This window comes from Danio rerio, chromosome 22 (genome assembly GCF_049306965.1).
Source record: "Danio rerio strain Tuebingen ecotype United States chromosome 22, GRCz12tu, whole genome shotgun sequence".
In the NCBI taxonomy this organism is placed as follows: Eukaryota; Metazoa; Chordata; class Actinopteri; order Cypriniformes; family Danionidae; genus Danio; species Danio rerio.
Genome location: NC_133197.1, coordinates 26,755,939 through 26,772,752, shown reverse-complemented (window position 1 = coordinate 26,772,752; position 16,814 = coordinate 26,755,939). Strand labels below are relative to the sequence as shown.

The 16,814-nt window shown below is 34.2% G+C and overlaps 1 protein-coding gene across 2 annotated transcripts; it reads left to right on the top strand.

Moving 5' to 3' along the window:
• The first annotated feature begins 441 nt into the window (after positions 1–441).
• On the top strand, positions 442–15,486 carry pdgfaa (platelet-derived growth factor alpha polypeptide a). Of its 2 annotated transcripts, none has more exon segments than NM_194426.3 (6): positions 442–1,030; positions 1,659–1,755; positions 6,301–6,402; positions 8,785–8,972; positions 13,162–13,282; positions 15,008–15,486. In NM_194426.3, coding segments are annotated over 6 exon segments (585 nt in total). In that variant the 5' UTR covers positions 442–967; the 3' UTR covers positions 15,022–15,486.
• The last annotated feature ends 1,328 nt before the right edge of the window (positions 15,487–16,814 follow it).

Sequence of the window (16,814 nt, the reverse complement as noted above, 5' to 3'; positions counted from 1 at the left end):
AACACTGGCTTCAGTAGACCCTGAAACTCGCTTATTTCTCCTGTTAGACATTAGCCTGACAGAACATGACTAATGTAAACACCGTCTGAATCTCAACGAAATGTGTCAACGATTAACTTTCTAATGGCTTAGAGGAAAACACCTTGCTAACTCGCCTCCTGAGTAGAACAATATATGAAATGTCCTTGTCAAATCTTATTAGTCAACTTTTTTCTTAATATTTTTACAAATAATTAAAACATCCAGTTTCTGTTGTTTCATTTCTGAGAAAGCAACTTTTAAGTGGATTGTATGTGCATTTAATGAATTTTCGAATTAGTGACTAAAAGCGCACGCGTTGTCACCTACTGACTTGGTTAACTAAGCAAATCTCAGTGAATCTTTGTGTTTGAAACGGACTAAAACGAATCGAGTCTCTGAGGTGATTTCAAATCCACAGCACAGTAATCCGTGGCGCGGCGAGTTGAAAGGCTGCTGGTTAGATGAGCTCGTCCTGAGGGGGCGCTGAGTTTAAGATGAGGAGATGAGAGAAGCGCAGTTCATTCACTGTCAGACACGCTCCGCTCCGCGCTTCAGGACCTGCTGAAGCTTCACCAGACACATTCTTTCATGAGGACACAACGTGGATAGTGCGTCAAATGGACTATTCTGGATAAACGTGGACTCTTTGATTATACTAACTCGTTTTTTCGTCTAGGAACATTTTTGGATTTAGATTTTGTGTTATTCAAACACATTTCTGAAAAGATGCTATAAAAGGATGATATTTTAATGGATTAAAAGCGACAAGAAGTAATTAGAGTCGATTTTAGGACTTGCTTTTCTGTTTGACTTGTGAAGAGTTTATTCTTTGGGAGATTTGTCTGTAGAAAGGCATGTTCCCCGGCTCCCCGCCGGTTGGAGCATCTCTGCGGCTCCGGTCGGGACGGTTTCGCCTGCGCTGGGACACTTTTGGACCACAGGGGAGATGAGAACCGCGCTGATCCACTTTCTCGTCTGCTGCTTCTCTCTGCTTTCAGCAGCCGCTGAGGTAAGACCTACGAACGCATGTGCAGTTCTGGAGAAGAGGATGTGTACTCACTAAAGAGAGAGGTTTCATTAGACATTTCATCGTCAAAGTAACAGCAATTCTTATTGTACCTATAGGCTAAAGAAAGTATCTAATATTGATTAAAAACGTTCCCTAAAATCTGCTTTATGAACACGAGGCAAGTTCTAGAGTGCTACTCATGTTACAAATGAAAACAATTGAAAAAAAAAAAAAAACTCTATACATTTTGACTTTTAACCTGCAAAATGTCAAGTGGTGTAACCATCAAATAGCCAATAAAGTATTACACTTACATTCCTTAGACTTCCATACACGTGCACTTATATTCAAAGATTTCAGCATGGTTCTGATGTAGACCTAATATATTTTTTAATTAATTTTGGTCCATATAAAAGTTCACTTTCTAAAAAATTAAAAACTTAAATATTGTTAAATCAAGTGTCTGACAAACACAAGGGTCTAAAAGAGTTCATTCTGATTTGTGGAAATCATTTTTTACATGCTTTACACAAACTGACTTAAAACAAGCTAAAAATATGTTTAAAACAAACATATGCCAAAGGGCAAAGCTACAAATAAACAATCCCCATTTTTTTGTCTTTAACAGGAAGCACCAATTCCCCGAGAGCTGATTGAGAGACTCTCTAACAGTGAGATCCACAGCATCAGCGACCTCCAGAGGATCCTGGAAATGGACTTCCTAGGTAAAGTCTAACTGGTTTTCTTATTATTTGACAAGACCTGAGTAAATTAACTTGAGTTTGATAATTCTGAGCCTACTACACTGTAAAACCCAAAGAGTTAAGGTAACTCAAACAGTTTGAGGATACCAATTGCAACAAACCATTTAAGTTCAAAAACTAATCTTAATAAGTACTGTGAACTTAATCCATTTGAGTAAATGAAGCAATTTGAGCACAGTAAAACCTAATAGATGAAGAGAACTCAAACCAACTGACTACTGTGAAACCCAATAAGTTGAGGCAACTCAAACCGTTTTAGAAAACCGATTGCTGCAAACCATTTAAGTTAATGTAATGAGGTACTGTATTTAATTAACCCAATACCTACAACACTGAGTTCAAAAACTTTTCAAATGAGTAGAATAAACTTTCAGTCAATTTTGAGTTAACTACACTCATTTCATTTGATGAAGTTGACTGTTGGGTTTTACAGTGGGAAATGGTAGCTTGTGATGATTTTAATCAGTGATTTTAATCTTAAATTCGTTTAAAAAGAAAACAAAAAAAGAGTTGTTCAGATGTAATTGTTTACTTAATATGGTGCCCGGTGACATGTTTGCATTACGAATGACATTGACACTTAGCTATTTTGTGGAAACATGCTATAGTTTTTGCTAACCAATTGCTAACAGTTTCTAAATAAAAAACTACGACTACCACAAGGATATGGCTTGTGTGCTTGATCTGAGAATTGTTGTAGTCATTATATATGAACGAAGATGGTTGTTTGCCGAAAGGATTTGTTCCAAAACACTGACTTGATTAGTTAACGAGTGAATGTTAGCACAATGTGTCAAGTCGCTAAAGTGTTGCAGCATAATGTTAGGAGAACAAAACTGAGGGAAACTTCCTTTCAGAGGAGACTCACTCAATCTTTCCCCGCATTCAAAGTTCATGGACCTCAGCATTCAATCGAGTTTAAACCGAATGCCTCAGCACCTGTTGCCTAGTAACCACAGCTCTGTTCCTGCATTTGTGGCGCCGCATGGCATGCATCGCTGGAGTATTTGAACTTGGTAAATGATGTCACATTTTGGTGGCTGCAGCATTTTGCGTTTTCCTAAACACCTGAAGTTACAGTAAACTAGATCTTTGCATTGCGCAAACAGTAACTCGAATTCTGTTTTGTGTAGTTTAAAAGTTTCAATTTGACTGAAGAACTCTGGCTTTTTAAAATCTTTGTGGCAGTGATGATGTCATTACAATATGTGCACAGCATTGCATGTAGTCTTTTTATATATTTTGCTTTATTGTTCACAGGTTTTAGGTTTTTTACTGCCATCATTTTATCTATCTACAGGCTTGAGTACTTGTTAAATAGTTACTTTTATTTATAAATTATTCATAAGATTAGCCATGAAGTCTAAATGAAGACAAAATGTTGATTTTGCTTGCTCACAGTGACTACTTTTACATGGACATCAGTAATCCAATTATTTGCCTTAATCTGAAAAAGAGAATAATTTGATTAAGGTTTTTACATGAGCTGCTTTTTGAATGTTCCTTTTATGATCCCGTTATACACGTTATAGCACACAATTCAATTAACATCTTTTCTTCATCGCGCTATACACATTTCCTTTAGAGAAATTCCTTCATGTAATTTCATGTTTCATTTTTAATTTGTCCACTTTAACTGGAGTTTGGAAATTTCGCTTTCATTTGGGAACATTTCATGCATGCTCCAGTGACAAACGAGATTTTGGATTTGAGTATGAACTGCTGGAAGAGTGTTGTTTTTTAATTGAATGTGATACACACACCATATGGGGAAAAAACCCTTTGCATTTTGCGATGCAGGTGTCTGTGGTCCTTCACTGACTCGGTAGGTGCTGAGAATAGACTATCCTGTCACAAAATGTGGCAAAATCCAACACGATAATAATATCATATTATATGTCAGCAATATTAGTTTGAATAACGTGTTTACATGTCTGTACTGCACTTCAATAATGCCACTAAAATCGGCATACTCTACATGTTTTAATCTGATTTCAGTTTAGTTCGATTATGACATTAATCAAATTAAATTAATCGATAATCACTTTACATTCTAGACTCTTAATAAGAAAATTGTATTAAAATCAGATCATTGCTGTCCATGTAAACATACTCACTGTAATTCTTTTGCAGAACAATTATTTCGAAAAAAGTTCATCTGTAAAAAAAAAGTTTGTTTTGGTAATCTTCAATCAAAGTCTGAGCATTTGCTTCAGTGTTTGGAATCTTGGTCATTTCAGTTGCAACAGTTTGACACTTCAGCCACAAAATTCCTAACCACACCCTTCTTACCATTAGTTTGCTGTGAGGGAATGATTTGCAATAATAAAGCCCCGCCCTCTACTCAATATTTTGTTGCAGTTGAAAGTGCATCAACATACTGAAATGAAAGTCTTCCGGGTCATGCAGATTTGAACTTTTATTTAATTGTTAGGTTGATATCTCACAATACAGGCTTTCAGTAATATTTTGTGCGTGCAGTACCAAATATTTCTGCTAGATTAAATTAGCGGGATAAAAAAAACGTTTAAAAAATTTGGTCGAAACTAATCACAATTAATGAAATAAAAGTCTGATGTGTGAAAGTTGTTAATGTTGAAAGTCAATGGGGGTTAGGATCAGTGTTGGACGTAATGCATTACAAGTAATGCAAGTTAAATAATAATCTTACTTTTCTAAGTTACAAGCAAAGCAACACATTACTTAACACATTACTTAAACAAATTAAGTAATAATATTTTAGTTACTTTTTTAAAAATGAAATGCGAGTTAATTTTTAGTTTAGTTTATTTGCCTTAAAAAAAAAATACTGAATTAAAATGAACGTTGTTACCTTGTCACACAGTAAGAGAATCCAGGAACAGACAGAAACGAAGATGACAGAGCTTCACATTTTGCGATGGAAGTATTCTCATTATTTTGAGCGCACTGAAGAATAGGAAAAACGGATTATCTGAATGGACACTGACTTTACTTTTACAACTTTTACAAACACATTGCTTTAAACTTTCATTAATCTGTATATTCGGCATGTATAAATCGGGGATCAGGAAATTCTCCAAAGATAACATTATCTAACATTCACTTTTTTATTGTTTTGTCAAAGGTAAATGAAGGTTATACAGTGTGTTGTTAACTCATCTATTTCAAAAACTGCAAATTCTGAAAGAGATCAAGCCTGGTCAGAAAAAGTAACTCAAAAGTAACGTAATGCATTACACACCTAAAACGTATCTAAGTAATGCAACTAGTTACTCTTTGGGGAGTAACTAAGTATTGTAATGCTTTACTTTCATAAAGTAAATTTCCCCAACACTATTTAGGATGATGTCAACCAAACCACAGGCTAAAAACTATAAAATCCATAAAACCCATGCAACCATATAAATAATATTCAAATTTAATCACAAAGCTGGGTGCAATAACCAACCCTAGAAAGATACTGCTGTTTTTGTGGGATGCACAAATGCGCATATTTTAAAATCGACTCTCACTTGTTTGATTATCTGAGTTGTTTGTTATTTTTGAAAATATATATAATTTAGAAGAAATCTTGGTATGATTTTGCTTGGGTCAAATCTTAATGTTGTCGCTTATGGTTATCGCGTTCTCGCCCGAAGTGTCAAAGGCCCATCTGAACAGGTTCAAACATCCTCAATGCCTCAAATTGAAACTTCCAGCGCATCTAATGAGGAAATGCAACGAGTCTCGAATTTGATTTGGCCCATAAGCTCTGTAATTGAAATGCAAACAGCTGCGTCTGTGTGGCTGGTGCCTGAGGGAGGTCAAGAGACTCTCTCCATTATACTGTTGTCATGCTGCCTTTATGAGTTGAGTGCGGCTGAATGCCAGCGCTGCTGTAATGTATTATTCATGTCGAATTCCTCAGTTTGTGTGCGTCTCTGCGTGCGAGTGTGTTTGGGGAAAGAAAAGAGGCCGGAGCTGGAGTAGTGTTTGCGTTTGTGAGGTCTGTTGCTCCGCTAACGACTGTGTGAAAAGCCGAGCGGGTCGGTCGGCCACGCTGCTCAAGCCTGAATTAAAACCACCCTCCTCCTCCATTGGGATGGTTTCCGGGGGCAACAACAGGGGCATCTCTTGTCCTGCTGTATGGCTGAATGGCTCTGCGGATCTGCCGAACAGCATGATTGAACGCTGCACACTTTGGTCAGACTAACTAACCCGAGCGTTTTGAAGGCCACAGTGCTTTGTGAACATCTCATTGTTGAGATTTTCTCTGCATGTCCTTGGGCGGTGCATATATTTGCTTTGTGATGTGCGTGTAAAAAGTTTTTTCCCCGTATGAAGTGTGCTAGAGGGTTGGCTGGCACCTTTATTGTTTTGCTTAGTAATCAGACCTGGTTTTCTTGATTTTTTTTTTTTTCATTAGGCTCAATGGAACTTTTGATTGACAATAGAGTGGGAGGGATTGTGGGCTTGTCTTACAAGGCAAAATATGTCGCTTAAACGTTGTTGACTTTGTGCTTCATTGACCTCTTGCTGTTGCAGAGAATGAAGTGCTGGAGGATGTTAAACAAGGCCACCATAAGGAGCATCTGTACGACAGCAGAAACCTCAAGAACTTGCACTCCAGACGCAAGAGAAGCATTGGTAAAGACGCACTCAAAAAGGGCTTTTCACACTTGAAATTGTTAACCCTGGATGATCCTAAACCTTGGATAAACTGAATCCTGGGTATCTGCATACCTGCCAACACTCCTGTTTTTCCCAGCAGTCTCCCCCATATTTCACATCTATCTCCTGGCACCCTCCCATTTTGTTAATTCTCCTGGAAAACTCCCATAATTACACTCCCCCACTCCCCCCAAACCCCCCTGGCCATCATCATCACTTTGGTACAGTCTCCAACACCCCACCATCCTCCCCCCATTCGTCAGTTTAGGTACAGTATCTGATCGTCGCCCAAAACCCAGTCCATGGTACTGTTGCTAATTAACCCCAAACACTGCACTCCACGTTGTCAACTTTGCTACTCAAACGACCTACCAACTCTACACATCTCCCAGTCTCCCAGACTTTTATAGACAAATGTTGGCAGGTATGGTTATCGGTAATCACGTTTCATACTATACCTGTGGTTAATGAATAATCCTGGGTATTTATTAAGAGACGTTCACACTGTACATTCCTAAACCCAGAGTTAATGTTCACATTTGCAGTATCACTGTTACTGATTGGACGATTTGAACAGCAGGCAACCTTTGGTTGGCTGATTGGAACTGCATTTAGCCTTTTTACATAGCATTTCCACATATTCTTGTCAATTAACGATAAAAAAATGTTGCCACATAGGTCTTTAAGCCTGTTTTAAGCCTTACAAAATGTGTAAATGCAAGAAAACAAAGACAAAATAACAAATAAATGAAAACAAGAAACAAAGTAAGTCCTCTCACCATCTCTTGATCAATCCAAACGCTTTCCTTCTCGATATATTTCTTAATTTTTCTCACCGGCTGTTGTTTACATGATTTGTGTTTTTTTATTGACTTTATATGATTGGCTCAGTTTCAGATTGGCTGTCTGTTTCCAAGCGTCCAGTAGCAATAAATAATCATCACTCTGTTTCATACTGAACAAACGTACAGTAGCGCCGCAATGCTAGGATAACTTCACAAATGGGCTATCCCCATTCTGGAGCAGGGTCTCCTAACCCTGGGTAAAATGCAGTACTAACACCACTTTCAAATTACAGGTGTAAATTGTGTCTTGGGGGTAAAAGCAGTGTTTAGAACGACGATGAACTGGGGTTAAAGTCCAGTGTGAACACACTGACAAAACATGGAACCGAAATGCAGATTTAACTCTGCAAATGGGTTAACCTTGTTTTGGAGCAGGGTTATAACCCTGGGTAAAATGTGGTACTAACAGAACTTTCAAATTACTGGTGTGAAACGTGTCTTAGGGTTAAAAACAGCGTTTAGAACGATGATAATTCGATATTAAACATTGTGTGAACAAACTTAACAAATAAAGCACCGCAATGCAGGTTTAATTCTGCAAATAGGCTAACATTGTTCTGGACCAGGGTTTCATAACCCCGGGTAAAATGTGGTACTGACACCACTCTCAAATTTCTCAAGGTTAAAATGCAGTGTTTAGAATGACGATAACCCGGGGTTAAACATCCAGTGTGAAAAAACTAACCAAACGTAGCACTACAATGTAAGTTTAACTCGTCATATGGGCAAACATTGTTCTGGAGCAGGGTTTTATAACTCTGGGTAAAATACGGTACTAACAACACTTTTAAATTACAGGTGTGAAATGTTTCTCGTGATTAAAAGCAGTGTTTAGAACGACAATAAACTGGGGTTAAAAGCCCAGTGTGAACAAACAATAAACAAATGTAGCATTGCAACGTAGGTTTATCTCTGCAAATGGGCTAAACTTGTTCTGGAGCAGGGTTTTATAACCCTGAGTAAAATGCGGTACTAACACTACTTTCAAATTACAGGTGTAAAATGTGTCTCGGGGCTAAAAACTATGTTTAGAATGACGATGACCCGGGGTTAAAAGCCCTGTGTGAAAAAACTGAACAATCGTAGCACCGCAATGCAGGTTTACTTCTGTAAATGGGCTAACCTTGTTCTGGTGCAGGGTTTCATAACCCTGGGTAAAATGCAGTACTAACACCACCTTCAAATTACAGGTGTAAAACGTATCTCAACGAGGATTACCCAGGGTTAAAAGTCCAGTGTGAAAAAAAACACTAAACAAATGTATGTATGTAGGTTTAACTCCACAAATGGGCTAACCTTGTTCCAGAGCAGAGTTTCGTAACCCTGGCAAAATGCAGTATTTTAAAAACACTTTTAAATTACAGGTGTGAAAGGGTCTCAGGGTAAAAAGCAGTTGTTCGAATGACAATAACCAGGGGTTAAAAGGCCAGTGTGAAAAGCCCAATAGAGTAGTCACACAGAGATTACCAACACCCTGTGGTTTGTGTGTTTACAAGCTGTTGTGTGTGTTTAGAGGAGGCAGTGCCAGCCGTCTGTAAGACCCGTACGGTGATCTATGAGATCCCACGAAGTCAGGTGGATCCAACAGCCGCCAACTTCTTGATCTGGCCTCCGTGTGTGGAGGTGAGGCGATGCTCAGGCTGCTGCAACACCAGCAACATGCGCTGCCACCCGTCCAAAAAACACCACAGGAACGTGAAGGTGAAAATATACACATACACATCTTACTTTCTCCATACAAGTGTGTAATTTAATGTTGACATTATTCAAAATAATTGTATTCATTCAAAATATGTAAAAGCATTGTTTATTTGAATATACTCGTAAATACATTTATTCATTTTCCTTCAGCTTAGCCCCTTTATTCATATATGGTTGAAGTCAGAATTATTAGCCCCTCTGAATTATTAGCGCCCCTGTTTATTTTTTCCCCAATTTCTGTTTAACAGAGAAAGTATTTTTTCAACACATTTTTAAACATAATAGTTTTAATAACTCATTTCTTACAACTGATTTATTTTATCTTTGCCATGATGACAGTAAATAATATTTGACTAGATATTTTTCAAGACACTTCTATACAGTTTAAAGTGACATTTAAAGGCTTAACTAGGTTAATCAGGTTAACTAGGCAGGCTAGGGTAATTAGGCAAGTTATTGTATAATGATGGTTTGTTCTGTAGACAATCGAAAATATATCTAGCTTAAAGGGGCAAAAAATTTTGTACATTATATGTTGTTGAAAAAAATTATAACTGCTTTTATTCTTGCCAAAATAAAACAAATGGATTTCTGGACTTTCTCCAGAAGAAAAAATATTATCAGACATACTGTGAAAGTTTCCTTGCCCTGTTAAACTTGGTAAAAAAAATTGTGAAATATTTAAAAAAGAAAAAAAAAAAAGAAAATCAAAGGGGGGCTAATAATTCTGACATTTTTTTATCGTACACATAATTTGTGTATTTTAAAATGTAGCATTAGAATGAAATGATTTACAAATTTAATTTAATAAATTAATATTTTGTAATTATTATTATTTTTTAAATAATAAGAATATTGCATGATATTATAAAACATAAAAATAAAAACTTTTATTGATTTTATATTTATACATGTTTGATATTTTATTGCATATATGTGTGTAAAAGTAAAAAGTATATAACATATACAATATATGACTTTTTGATAATATTGATATATGATAATATATGATTTTTTATACATATATGTTTGATTGTATATATGTATGTCTATGTGTACATAAATGGCATTATTTATTGTTTATTTATTTATAGTATATTTATTATGGTCATATTTTTAATATAATTAGTAAAACATTATTATTTAGATTATTATTTCTATAACTATTTATTTAAAATACTTTTTAATATTTTATCAAATAAAATATAAATCATAGTGATTCATGAGACTTTCAGTGGGATTTTAAAATATCTCTTTATTATGAAAAATAACTTAATTATCAAATCATTCTAAGACCAAAAATGGTCTGATTTGTTCTTCTTTATTGTAACTGTAACTAAAATAATCAAGACAAACATGAAACCGAAATAAAACAACGATGACTTTTCACCTACTTTCTCCTCCTCTAATCACTTTTACACTGTAAACACACTGATATAAATCACTCGTCTGCCACTTTCCAGGCTTACTTTCAGCACGTGAAGCCTTTCGCATTTCTCAGATTTAAACGTAACAAGAGCAAACCGTGAAACGTGCCAAAAAGGAGGACAATATCAGCGAGACTTTCAAGGCCGCTGAACACAGTGTCAGACTTCCTCTGCTAGTTAACGAACAGCCCTAACCTTGAGTTAACCGCTGCAAATATCTGTCGGCCGCGGGCTGCGCTCGATTGCGTTTATCTCGCCAGCTATGAGTGTGAGTGTTCAGACCTGAATCAAGTATTGTATAAATGGGCCTGCAGGGCAGCTGAGTTGGCAGAGAGCGAAGGAGTCTGTCAGTATGATGTGTTTGGAAAGAAAGGTTTGAGGCGACTCATCTGCATTACAGGAAACAGAGCGAGTCGCGTTTAGCCTTATCTCACCTCTGGAGCAGAAATACACTGTTGATGGGGTTATGAGTGTGTGCGTTTATGCTACATTTACACAAGCGCGCTTGCGTTTTAAAATAAAAACAATCTTGACGTTTTCACTGTTTCAGGAAAGATCTTTAGTCTAGTATCGACTACACAACCTAAAATGCATTTCAGGTGCTAAAAATACCTATAATGTTATAACATAAAATTATAAAATTAACACAATTGTAGTAAATACAGTTGAAGTCAGAATTATTAGCCCCCCTTTGATTTTTTTTCTTTTTTAAATATTATATATAAATATAATATATAAATAGATATATATAAATATAATATCCAAATGATGTTTAACAGAGCAACGACATTTTCACAGTTTGTCTGATAATATTTTTTCTTCTAGAGAAAGTCTTATTTGTTTTAATTCGGCTAAAATAAAAGCAGTTTAAATGTTTTGAACAACATTTTATGGACAAAATTATTAGCCCCTTTAAGCAAATTTTTTTTCGATTCGTAATTCTAATAATTCTGACTTCAACTGTATATGTCAATATGCATTAGGAAGAAAACAGTCATGTTTAAATTGGCAGCAAGTCTTTTAAATTCTGCTTGTATTCCAAACAGAACAATATATGTGTCAGGAAATTAAAATTTTTCAACTACCCAGTGGGCAACTTAATGTATATCAAGCAAGATGTCAAAAAAACCATGTCAAAATGCAAATCGATTTAATGTCAAAACCTTGACGTCCATTTGACATCCACACATTGATGCCCTTTTGATAACGGCACAAAAAGTATTAAAAGATCAGTTTTAGTCATCTGAAGCTTAAATTCAAAATTTACGCTGGAATTTGTATCCCTACATCCCTAAACTTGATGCCAAAATAACATTAATTTGATATCTAACATTTGCATCAAAAACACGTCAAAATTAGGACTGTAACTGTAATTGATGCTTGACGTGATTTTGACATCAAATTGACATCTAACATTTGCATCAAAAATAGGACTGTCCTGTAATCGATTTTTGACTTAAAATTGACTTCTAACATTTGCGTCAAAAACCTCAAAAATAGGACTGTCCTGTAATTGTTTTTTTATGTGTTTTTGACATCAAATTGACATCTAACATTTTCAATAAAAAACACGTCAAAATAGGACTGTCCTGTAATTTATTTTTGACGAGATTTTGACATCAAATTGACATCTAACATTTGTGTCAAAAACACGTCAAAAACAGGACTGTCCTGTAATCAATTTTTTTGTTGTGATTCTGACATCAAATTGACATCTAATATTTGCTTAAAAAACACTTCAAAAATAGGACTGTCCTGTAATTGATTTTTATGTGTTTTTGACATCAAATTGACATCTAACGTTTGCGTCAAAAGCACGTCAAAAATTGGACTGTCCTGTAATTGATGCTTGACATGATTTTGAGATTAAATTGACATCTAATATTTGCGTCAAAACCATGTAAAAAATAGCACTATCCTGTAATTTAATTTTGACGTGATTTGGACATTAATTTGACATCTAACATTTGCATATCAATTTTTTTGTCGTGATTCTGACATCAAATTAAAATTTAATATTTCCATCAAAAACACGTCAAAAATAGGACTGTCATGTAATCGATTTTTTACATGATTTTGACATCAAATATTTGCACCAAAACATGTCAAAAATAGGACTGTCCTGTAATTGATGCTTGATGTGATTTTGAGATCAAATTCACATCTAACATTTGCATCAAAAATAGGACTGTCCTGTAATCTATTTTTTTGATGTCATTTTGAGATCAAATTGACATCTAACATTTGCGTCAAAAACATGTCAAAAATAGGACTCTCCTGTAATTTATTTTTGACATGATTTTGACATTTATTTGACATCTAACATTTGCATAACAAATAGGACTGTCCTGTTATAAGTTTTAGACATGCTTTTGATGCAAATGTTAGATGTCAATTGGATTACATCGAGATAGTCAGTTGACATCACATAATTAGCATTTTTGATGTGTTTTTGATCTTTTTTTGACATCAAGGTGCCTGCTGGCTATTTAACTATACTACAATATTGTATTTAAATTTATTAAATAAATAAAAGCATAAAATCATTTGTGTGGAACCCAGCAATTTCTAGAGTTTTCTAACTAAACTGGATCTGTAGTGTTTCATAAAGTTTACATTTTGTTCAATGTATGCTGTAATGCACCCCTGAAGTTTTCGAACTAAAATATTTGTTTGTGAAAAAATAAAAGTCTCAACACTTAGCAGTAGTGTAAATGTAGCCTCAGGACGTCCCTCATTGGCTTTCTTTCTCTGTCTCTCAGGTGGCGAAGGTAGAGTATGTTCGAAGGAGGCCGAAGCTGCGGGAGGTGCAGGTGCAGCTGGAGGATCATCTGGAGTGTGTTTGCACGTCCAGACATCACTCAGAGTCCCGCATACACACAGGTACACCGGCTCCATCATCATTCGCCTGCTTTGGTTTTTCCTCTCCGCCCTCTGTTTTTTTGCTTTGTCGTTTCCTTTTGGTCTGCGTTTCAAAGGGCCAGCCTGGTTTGTGAGCTAAAAAAAGAAGGGGAGGAAATGGAAAATGAGATAAACTATCCAAAAGTGGCTGTAAAGACGGTATTTTTAGTCATGGTTGGTCAGATTAAAGCTAAATGGGTCAGCAGATGGTAGTAGGAGTATCATGATGCAAAATTGGATGAAAGTTTGCTACAATGTCAATAATATTTACTGTAGCTATTGAATGTTTTAAAAAAGAGATCGAGCTGTATAATAAAAAAAGAAAATAAAAATGGCAGTTATTTCAGAATTTGTGTGTCATTGTAATAAAATATTTAATCATATTTTACATGAAATGTAACACATTTATTGTAATTACTTGAGCAAGCAAAAAATGACAAAGAAATTATGTGCAATAAATAATGATTATTGTAAAAGTTTGTATTTTAAAAGTTATTATGTTTACATTTTTTAAGATCAATGCAATGTAGTCCTCAACATTTTAAATTTGTAATATTTTAGATTATCTTTAATAATAATAATATTATTAATATCAATTACTAATTTCTTGATTTATAGTTTTTATAAGATAATATTTTTAATTAATAATATTTTGTTCCTTTCTCACAAAAAACGAATAAACACATATATAAATGAATAGAAATTGAAAACAATTGAATAGTAATAACAATAACAATAATAATAATAATAATAATAATAATAATAATAATAATAATAATTATTATTATTATTAATTATTATTAATTATTAATTAATTATTATTATTAATAATTAATAATTTGAAATAAACAATAAAACATTTCATTAAATGTATAAACACATTAAAACATAACAATAATGATAATAAATAAACAATAATAAAAAATTATAAAATGTCTTATTAAATGTTTTATTATTTATTTTAAATTAATAATAATAATAATAATAATAGTAATAATAATAATAATAATAATTATTATTATTATTATTACTATTATTATTATTATTATCAAAATTATTATGTATTATTAGTTTTTGTAAATTTATCACAAAAATAAAATAAACACATATATAAATTTATAAAAATTTAAAACAATTTAATAATAATAATAATAACAACAATAACGACAACAATAATATTAAATAAAAGTAATAATAAATTAATTTAAAATGAATAATAAAACTTCATTAAATGTATAAAACATAATAAAAAACAAATAAATATGAATAAAATAATAATAAAAATTAAATGTTTTATTATTTATTTTAAATTAATTTATTATTATTATTATTATTATATTTTGTCCCTTTCTTACAAAAAAATCAAATAAACACATAAATAAATTAATAGAAATTGAAAACAATTTAAGAAATAACAACAACAACAATAACAACAGCATTAATAATAATAATAATAATAATACATTTTTAAATAAATAATAAAACATTTAATAATATTAAAATATTGAAATACTTGTAAGCATTTGATATTCAGTCAGTAAGAAAAATCAAGAAGAATCAAATTACAAAAGAAACAATTTTTTGGCCAGTTTACACAAGTTCCTCCAAAGACTTCCATTGCTATAACTATCAATTATTTTTTACTTCTTGCAGTTCTTAGCAGGTGTACAGTCAAAGTCTAAAAGTGTCTTTTTCTCCCCTCTGCAGCAGATATAAGGTGAGCGTGGCACCAGATAAAAAAAGGCAGAGGAGGGCATCAGATATCAGGCTGAACCACAGCCATTGACTGATAAAATCTGAAGACACTCTTCAACAGCGAGCCAATCAGGGCGCAGCTCTTGGATCACTCTGGACTTTTCATGCACCTTTAAAAGGAACCCAAACTTGTGGGTTTGGATAAAAACCCAGAGGGATTACACAATAGACTGCAACGACAGCCTGAAAAACGAACTCAGACTTCTGTCTCCACCGCCTTTTAAAGGAGAATCAATCATGACTTTATCTATCGAAATGTATATTTCTCCAGCAAATAACTGTATCATATTATTTTTGTAACTGTCCGTTTTCTATCGACACTGATCGTCTCTTGTATATATGCCGTAGAATGGACGAATGCAGCAAAACACAATCTACAGTAACTCTTATACTAATAAAGCAAATACATTTTATTGTGTTTGTTTCTCAAAGATGAGGTTGTGTGTGTTCATGATGTTGTGTCCTTACTTGGTGTATCGTGATAAATCTTATCTGTGGCTGGTCTGGATTTCTTCTTCTAACCAAAATAAACCACATGAAGAAGATTTGATCTATTTAAAGGGCTAGTTCAGATCAAAATGATAATTCTCTCTTCATTTTCTCACTCTACGTTTTATCCAAACCTGTTTTAGTTTTATTTTAGAAGCCAGTTGATATTGTCTTTCATAGTATTTTTTCTTATATTAGTGGATCCCTGGTTTCCACCGTTCTTTAACATATCTACTTTAGTGTTAAATAACAAAACAATAAGGTAATAGAGGTTTGAAACCACTCGAAAGTGAGTAAATTTCAAGTTGTTACGGAGATGAATTCAACCTCAATCAGTACATTTACATGGACACCAATACCCTGATTTTAAAACGATTAAGACAGGTGTCAAACACAGTTCAGAGCGCTGTTGCCCTGCACTGTTTAGTTCCAACCCTACTTCAACACACACCTGTTGGTTTCAAATAATACCGCAGTTACACTCAAGTTTGAGCATGCAAAATTCTGTCGTACGGTGCTGCAAAAAAGGGTTGGGACTAAACAAGGTAAGACATTTAAAAAAGCAAGTGATTAGTCCATATTTTAAATATCTGTCCAGAGAGGTCGCATACAAACACTTGATGTAATTTCGCTGGTCAGAGTTCACCAAGCATGAACTTTGCAACGCAATGAACTGAGAAACTTGTCGCACGATCTTGCATTTCTGGTCTGACGCATTCATGTGCGTATGAATGGAAGTCTATGAGGAGAAAAGTGCAGACCTAGAGGTCTCAATTAGTTAGCAATTAGGAGTTTAACACCTGTGAATTAAGACAATAGTCTCGTTAAGTCTACATTGTAAACAGACATTTTTGATTACCTTAATCTGACTACAGTCATAATCGTAGTAAACAAATTAAGAACCAAACTAATTCTAGTAAATTCTCCAATTTGGATCAACGATTTTAGTGACTTCACTGCACACTTCAGCTTGTCATCAAATTTTCTGCCCAATCATATGCTCTCTGAAACCTGGTGTTCCGCGTCCTACAAAACTTAGTTGAAATCGAGAGAGGTCTGAATGCAGACCTGGTGCAGTGCAATCTAGGCTGCATCCAATGCTTTTTAATGTTCTCACCTGCCTAAACAACTGGCTATAACAACTGCCTTCTTTTAATTTCAGTGAAAATTCGAAACATACCCTCTCTTTTGCTGAATATCAGTTTTAATAATCAATAATGGCCATTATAAAAGTATACCGTACAATACGTTTATACATTATAGGACATAA